Below are 9,316 nucleotides of genomic sequence, written 5' to 3' on the forward strand. Positions count from 1 at the left end.
TATATATATATATTCACAAGTTTACACTTCACAGTGACTTCACAATTCAATTCAGAAGTTCAATACATATGCAGTATATGCAATTTTTTTTGAATCTACATAGTTCACACATACAGACTAATAACCACAGGGTGATGAGATCGGTCAATCGCACCAAAGTCAATATTTCTTTTATTTTTCATACATATTGTTTGTAGTAAAACAGTTGAATTGAATACACATATTTATTTATAGCCTTCTCCAATCAATTTCTATATTTTCCAAAAGGGATGTTTTGTATTTACTCTGTATTTTATATATTTTTGTTTTTGAAAACCAATTTTTATTTTTTGACCTCGCTGACTATTTTTAAGCCAATGATATCTTCATAAAAGTCAGTAGCCCTATACTTTTTCTGTACTATTTTAAAAAAAGGACTCCTCCTTTTTTGTTCAAATAGTATCTGTTGATGAGCTGGAAATCTGGAATTGTGAGAAAAATGCCATTTTTACGTCGATGCAATCCGGAACTCCGATCGAATCAGGATTCTGATTGGTTGTGGTTCAAAATTTATAGTATATGCTATACATAGCAATAGCGAACTCTCACCCTTTTTTTGGGGGTATTTTAATATTTTTTTATGAGATACGTGAAGTAAACATAAAGTTGCTAGTGAGTAACTGTACAACATATATGTACAATTCCAGTTCTACGCTTTTGTTATTTATCTCAAAATATTAACCGACAAAATGGATACGTTTTTATAAATGTATCTATTCAGATTTCGAATGCACTTTTATTATATATGCTATCTTGTATCGATTTAGCAATTAGCACCACATTAAAATTTGAAACATTATCCAGAAAAACAACAAATTCAATATTTTAAAAATATACTTCCCAAAGCGGCGATACTAAATAGAGTACATATTCCAATTTTCATATCTGTTGACCAAGAAAGAATACTCACACAATACATACTGAAAAGACTGATAGTAAACTGTGGGCACGAAAATATATTATTAATAATAATAAATAAATCATAGCCTCTCCAAATTGAACAAAATAATACACAAAATAATAAAAATATTTCGACACGGGATCGTCAACAGAAGAGGTTGAAGGTTGAACTTTCAGCAAACGCACATATTTAAGCCGCATATTTGGGATATATTGTAGGCTGATAAAGGAACTAAATATAATAGATCGCATTTCGCGTATATAAAAGTAACCACACAGGTGTATACAAACAGACGATTCACATCACACGTACAGTTCGTCGTACACACCCATTTGCTTTCAACACCATGTCTAGCGCCGATGAGTACTTGGAGCAGCACAATGTGCGTGAGTATGTCAAAGACCTGCTTACAGCCCTGTCCAGTGAGACACCCGACGATGCACTTGGCTTCATTAAGGAATATGTGAATAACACATCTAGCCTTCCTGGTACGTGTGCATAATCCTTTGTTTTATATATGTGCGTGTGGGCAGTATTCTAATATGTGCCTGTGAATGATGGTTGAGCATGTGATAGTAATCATTGTATTGGTTTGTACGTGGAATATGTGTTCCGGTATGTGAGTGTACTGTGTTTAGTACGTGAATGCAATTAGTGTGTAGTCGGTGTTTCAGAGAATGCTTCGATGTCTACTGTCCGAGCTAAAGTTGTGAGGTACTAACCTGTGTTAGTTGCCGGATAATAGTCTTGTGACTGCGAGATGTTCTCTACCTATGCAGTGCTTGTCTATATGTGGATAGCCTATTCTGGAAACTTAAGAACATCATGGTAAAGCTTATGTACTTAGTAAGGGTGCCGTCTATTCAACCCGACAGTGTACTGTGAGATTGCACAACGTGTGCGCGCATACAAAATCTCCGCAGTTTGAATACACTTTTGGGGTTAGCGCACTCGCATCTTAACTGATCTTCTCCGATTTCTATTGATGTTTGCAGCTAAGGTGCCCACAAAAGACGTGCTGGCCCCAGAGTCTGTGTCTTCGCGTTCACGCCGTGGTGCCGTCAGTGCGTCCGTTATGACTGAGGAAGACGTATGTGTGAGTGCGTATGCTCGTAAAGCACCCAAATGGGTTTTTATTCTATGTTTGTATATTTGCACATAGTATATGTATGTTATTTATATTTATATATATAGTATGTATGTATGTATGTATGTATATATATATATGTAATTAATATATATATATATATATATATATATATATATATGTATAGTATATATAATATATATATATATATATATATATATATATATATATTAGTTACGTATATGCATATATGTAAATATTTGTGTGTGTATATGTAGATATATATATATGGATGTGGGTGTTTGTGTCGATGTTTATGTAAAATCCTCTGTAATAAATGTGTATATGTACGTATATACACCATACTTGTGTCTAGCCATACACATAGATCAACATGTAATATAACATGCATAGGTTATATATACGATGTATCAAAGTGTGTAATATACACCAATATACATTCAGATATTCATGTACATTTCCCGGCGTTCCGGAATTGTAAATGTGTGTGTGTATATCATAATCCATATTTATATATCTATATATATATATATAAATGTTGCTCCATATTCATATATCTACATATATATGTATGTATATAAGTATATACATATGTGTGTGTGTGTACAAAAATGTTACTTACATGATTATAGATTGTTATCTTTTCTTTTATTTTTAATTATGTATATGCATATGTATGTATATATATATATGTATATTCATATTCGTGTACGCATAAATACATACACATATGTATGTATGTTTACACGAAAGTATATGCCAACGTATGTAAGTTCGTATATATATATTTATATATGTAAAACTGTTTATGTGTATGTATACGTATGTATATATATATATACTTTATATGAGTATGCATGTATGTATGTATATGTATATATATATATAGTAATAGACGAATACATATATATATGTATGCATGTACATATTCGTGTTTATTTATATAAATATATGCATAATTTGTACATGTGTGTGTATAATATGCGTATTCATATCCATACACATACATACATATATATATATATATATCTGTATTTATATGGAAAGAAAAGGAGGAAACAATTCAATGGTATGAGCATAGCAAATAATATGCGTATTTAAATATTGTGTGCGTGTTTTTTACCAATGAGACCTCATTGAAGTATGATGTACGTGATTCTATACCGATAGTTACCATTGTTTATGTATACGTATTCATAGGATGTATTAAATATTCAATAAGCAAAAGAAAAGTATATATGTGTAGTATGATATGCGTGTGCAATATATGAAAGTTATATTCATATTGTATTTGTATGTATTAATGTATGTATGTATGTACATACATATATATATATGTATTTGTATGTATTAATGTATGTATGTATGTACATACATATATATGTATATGTATATGTATGTACATACATATATATATATGTATATGTATATGTATATGTATACTTGCAAAGATAAGTATATATATTTTAATATATAGTTCTAACTTAAAGTATGCTTACGATATGGTTTGTTTGTTTTCATTATTGAACAGTGCTTGTGTTTTTCTTATATGTTTTGTTCTTATCGCTATTAAACTGATAACTGCATTGCTGTGCCATTCTGTATATGTTCCGTTTTAACTTGTGTTGGAATATGGACATGTCGATACGCTTCCCATTTGTACCAACAATACAATCTCACACTCATATTTATATATATATATATATATATATATACGTACAAGCACACTCACACACACACCACCCCCCGTATGTTTCTCTCAGTCCGACAACTACAAACGAAGAGTCATCCCCAAGGACTACAAAACAATGGCAGCGCTGCAGAAGTCCATGGGCAAGAACATTCTGTTCAAGCATCTGGATGATGAAGAACAGAGTGAGATATTCGATGCCATGGAGGCTGTGGAGGCTAAGGCCAATGAAGAGATCATTGTGCAGGGAGACGAGGGAGACAACTTCTACGTAATTGACAGCGGCACTGTAGAGGTATGTTATGCCGGGTGTGTTTGTAGGTATAGGCTGAGTATGTTGTTGTGAGCGTACAGTGTGTGTGGTAGTGATATCTTCTATTGGAGATGTGTCCGCTTAGAGGTTTTAAAGTCCTCAAACCACCACCCATTGTAGGTGTGGGTCTTATAGCGCGATTAGTTTTATGCAAAGGTGTCCTTTACGGATCGCAAGCCGAATTATAGGTACGGAGAAAAATGTGTGACTTGAAGTGTATCTATATCTATACATATATATGTATATGTGTATATGTATATATATGTATATGTACCTTTATATATATATATATATATATAAAGTATGTGCTTATGTGTATGTGTGTGTGTCAATATTGAGTTATTTATTAATTTGCATCTCTGTTTCTATTTGTTTTACTTTGTTTTGTTTTGTTTCTTCTGTGTATGCATAGCATTAAGCAGATGTGTGTGCATACCTTTAGGTGTACAAATAACCTTCACATATATATGTACACTACATTCAATTCTATATACACTTGCAACCACTATTAATATGCACCTTTGTGTATGAGTTCGTTTACAGGTTTCACGTTGATAATCGTAGATGTACACTACCAACAACCACCTACATTCGCGCATTTAACGAATATGCATGAAAATTGCAAGCATCGTGGTTCTCCCACCAGAACTTCACAAGTTTTTTTGTTTGTTTTTTTATTCCGAGTTATTTGGATGTGTGCAGACTTTGTATTAAAGTACAATGATAGACACATCTTATCAGTGCATCTGTACGCACATAGGCGTCCACGCATTGCCCGCATAGCTGGGAGGTGATATCGTAACTCTGTACACAAATATTGAAGACGGTGGAAGTTTGATATATATTCTGCTGTTCGAAAGTTATGAGCGGTGGCAGGCAGTTTGTAGGACTGTAGATGTCGTATGAAGGTCGATATTTACACGTCTGTACGTGTGTATGGCGTTTAACATGCAGACATGCGCAACCCCAACACACACATACACACACCATTACTGATAGTTCCGTACGTACGTTATGATCCGCACGACTATATGGAATATGGTGTAAGTTCGTATGCAACTGTTGATGTTTTTACCTGCGGTAATGGTAGGTCGTGCTTGGGAATATCCACTACAACATACATGAGTGTTCGTATGTATATATGCATTCAAAATATGCAGCATAAGAGTGTTTATCAAATGTCTTCACGTATAACTACATACGCGTGTGGATATAATTATGCCCATGGTGAATTTTTTAGTAATGGTAGCGCGTGGGGTTGTGTATTTAAAGAGTTCGCATCATCGGAGATCATATACAAGCGTACATGACACCCTACCGTTTCAATATTAATATAATTGATCTCCTCGTTTTAGGATTAGTATAATTGCCAATATTGGTGCGTGTGCGCACGATAGTTGCACGAGTACGATTATCAATACCCTAACCCAGCATGTGGATGTTAATACTGCCGAATGTATATCTACATAGCTATCACATCATAGATTGTGGAACACACACGGCCTTTACTAGTATGTCAGACATGTATTGTACCTTCGGATCATCGAACCTAAATTTATTGATGTTAGATTGAAATCATTCCAATGCTTTTTGTTTAACTAGTTATGATTAGGTATAGTTGTGTGTGTATGTGTGTGTCTGTACGTTCATATACATATACATATATACTTCCGTTAAATTTTATCGATATACTTTTACAAGTGTATATATGTATAATGTTTTCTAGGTTTATGGCCAAATTCAGAAATGAATATAAATATTGATATGTTAGGAGTTTACGTGAAGGCTTATATGCAATACTACCATATCATACGTTATATAAAGCTCGGCTTACCTCGATATCGCATGTAATGATATTCTTTCACTTCCCAAGTTGTTTGAGATTCTCACGCTAACATCGATCGAAAACTTAACTGTGAAGCACCATATACATAGTCGAAGCTTTTACTCTTCGTCCTAAATGGACCATTTCTATAAATTACCAACATCTAGATTATATGTGTGTGTGTGTATGTATATATATATATGACGTATGACGTAGGCATAAACTCGCTGTGCCGTCAAGTACACTCGAAACCCCCCTTCCTCTCGCTAACCCGTACTTTACGTATACCGGTATATTCCAGGTATGGATCACGAAGGGAGCGAACGACCCCGTCATGGTGGCTACCATTGGGGAGGGTGGTTCATTCGGAGAGTTGGCATTGATCTACGGAACACCCCGTGCGGCGACTATCAAAGCACGCACCGACTGCAAACTATGGGCGCTGGACCGCGATTCTTACAGTATGTGAAACAGACACAGACGCTCACGTGGGTATTGATCGGGATAGTGCGTGGTTCTGATAACTTCGTGTGTATATGTGTTGCTTGTCTGTCGTCCCTCACGCGCGCACAGTGCAGTGTGTTCTGTGCTGCATGTGTACGAGCTTGCTGGCAATGCGTAGACAACGATAGCCTCTCGCCACAGGTGTTGTGATATTTTACCATTGACAATATCGTGCATAGTGGCGCAGAACTACATATGTTGAGAAGTCAGGAACGCGCATGTGGAAGTGTATATTAACCAGTATGTCTTAATATAAGTTTACACCTATAAAAGGTCCGTCGATACGTGTATCGTCTACACTGTATATCTGACGTGTTTTCATCCCGAATGCATCTTGCAGGACATATTATCATGGGTAACACGATCAGAAAACGTAAAATGTACGAGAATTTTCTGGAGAAGGTTCCCATTTTAGAGCCTCTCGACCATTGGGAACGGCTCACTGTTGCCGACGCTCTTGAGACGTGCAGTTTTAAGGCCGGAGATAAAATCGTGACACAGGGAGAAGATGGTGATACTTTCTTCATCATTGTTGAGGTGTGTTTTCTGTGACTATCGTCAAGAGTTATTTGTGTTAATGGAGGGCACAAATTAGAGTATATAGCTGCTGTGTGATGTGCTCGAATTTCTTTGGTACGACTGCTACACTGTCGCTCAGTGGTCTCTATCGGTATTCTGACTCCCGCCTATACTTGGACTGTCTGTGTACATCTGTGGCATCCTACAAGCACGTCACTAGGATACGCAGATTCTTCTGTGTTTGTATGTGTTATCTAGTATCTCAACACACCCACGATTGTGGAAGTGCACTATGTATCGGCATTACATCGCCTTAATTATGACGAGGAAATGGGAGAGACTCTCACCACTGGTAGTTGGGATGTGCAGTGTCTGGTGTATGATGACAGTGCCTGTCAGCACTAGGTAGCGCGTTCTCCCAGTTGTGGTGTTTCGGATATTGTACAGTAGCATGATCGCCAGGCCTAGTTGTATCTATATATAGTTTCTCAGTCAGGCGCCACAGAAACATCACTGCACTATCTCATCACTCACTCGCACTCTGACTCAACCGTTCAGGGCGAGGCTATTGTTACACAAGAGATGGAGGGCAAGGCTGTGGAGGTGGCACGTCTGCACTCGTCTGACTATTTCGGAGAGATCGCTCTTCTGACGAACAAGCCACGCGCTGCCACAGTAACCGCCAGCGGGGCTCTCAAATGTGTCAAGCTGGATAAGGAGCGTTTCGAGCGTGTGCTCGGTTCGTGCGAGGATATCCTAAAGCGTAACATAGACAAGTACGAGAGCTACGTCACGTTGCAATAGTCTTAGAGCCGGCCATGTACTGAGTAGAGTAACTTGTGATTGTGCGAGCCTAGTGAACCGATACTCGACCAGGATCGGGATGGTATAACCATATATGATATATGCTCATCTATTAAAAACTTGATTCTTGTATGGAGTGGCATCGGAGCACTTTCCGAATCTGGGACATCTCAGATATGATGCATCTGTAATTTATCTCGGTAATGTCAAATATCACTTGGTGGTTTTGTATTGAAGCTGCGGTCCAGAGATGTGCACTCATAAGGTAATAATAATGTGGCGTTCGAGTTTGACACGAGCGTAAACATTGGAAACTAGTTCAAATTAGTCATACTGGGCACCCCATTCCAAATACTACTGTGGTTTTAGAGTTTTTTTGTTGTTGTTTTTTTACGTCCCGTTTAATACTACGTCGTTTCATGATTCAAATTGGCCTGTCGATCTGTGGGAGACGTAAAGGCACTGCGGTACTGTTCAACTTATGCCATTTTAGTGTACTACACATAGGTCGGGAGGTCTGCGAAGCGTTTGGGATATGTTGTTACGTATAAACACAGTATCGGCGAAACAATATATGTGATATTAGCTGAAGACCAAGGATAGGATATTTAATTTCGAATATAGTATGTGCTGCATTGTTCTATATTCTGATCCCTGCGTCTCCAAAAACGTGATAACTAAGTCAATGTTTCTTGTACCACAAACACCCCATAGAAAGCCTCCAGAATATTTTCGTGTGTGTTTTATACCATACTCCTGGTATCGGCCGTCGGCTTTCTTCAAAGCCTCACGCCGCTGTAGTCGATCTTCTGAGTATATGTCACCAATCACTTCAAACACCATGTGAGTATCCCAATGACAATGTGTGTTTTCACTTGGACCTTTTAACTGCAATTTACCAAGTCTTTTCCAGAATATTCACAAACATGCCATTGTTGGACACGTCCACAGTGTGTAACCACGGCTGGTCGGACTATGGAACCTCTATCTTGTCATCAATGAAATACCCAATGTCGAGCTTCTCGCTCAAGGCAACCTCTATAGCGATGTCCTCGATTACAGGCAGTCAGCAGCACCAGTAATACTTGATATAATTTATGTACATTGTAAATGTACACATATCGCACATCAACTCTCCAGTACCCTCACCCTGGCCCTGCCCTGTGACTACGACTCTGCCGTCCGGTACGAGAGCGGCGGTCGAATGGTACAAACGAGGGGTATTTGGTGCGGCGAGTAGACAATACCGTTGCTTTACTAGCGTGAGAGGTTCATACAACGTGGGTCGTTACCGATACCGAATCCAACTTTATTGAATAGTATTCCTTGTACATTTTATACTCTTCACCGCCGGCGACAAACACGGTTTATATCCACTAGATGCATCTGACCGCTACAGTACGGGGCTCTTCTTAAGAGCGCGCGCTTAAAAACTCAACTTAACTGTTATCTAAAATTGCCGTAGCTGCTTGATTTACACCAAGCTGCTCGATTGCGTTCTGGGATACTGAAACGGTCCCAATATATTTTTACTGTTGAAAGAGAAAAGTACAGCATCACTAATGACCACCCAAGTGAAGCTGATACCAGTACCTTCGTATACAATAGCCGGC

At 37.6% G+C, this 9,316-nt stretch overlaps 1 protein-coding gene across 1 annotated transcript; it reads left to right on the forward strand.

Moving 5' to 3' along the window:
* Window positions 1–1,286: 1,286 nt before the first annotated feature.
* SARC_08610 (cAMP-dependent protein kinase type I-alpha regulatory subunit) lies at window positions 1,287–7,703 on the forward strand (the record flags this gene model as incomplete). Its single annotated transcript, XM_014297407.1, has 6 exons — window positions 1,287–1,428; window positions 1,936–2,030; window positions 3,812–4,033; window positions 6,178–6,337; window positions 6,721–6,917; window positions 7,458–7,703. 6 exons carry the CDS (start codon window positions 1,287–1,289, stop codon window positions 7,701–7,703), a joined length of 1,062 nt encoding a protein of 353 aa, XP_014152882.1.
* Window positions 7,704–9,316: the final 1,613 nt, after the last annotated feature.

This window comes from Sphaeroforma arctica (assembly GCF_001186125.1).
Source record: "Sphaeroforma arctica JP610 unplaced genomic scaffold supercont1.789, whole genome shotgun sequence".
Lineage (NCBI taxonomy): Eukaryota > Ichthyosporea > Ichthyophonida > Sphaeroforma > Sphaeroforma arctica.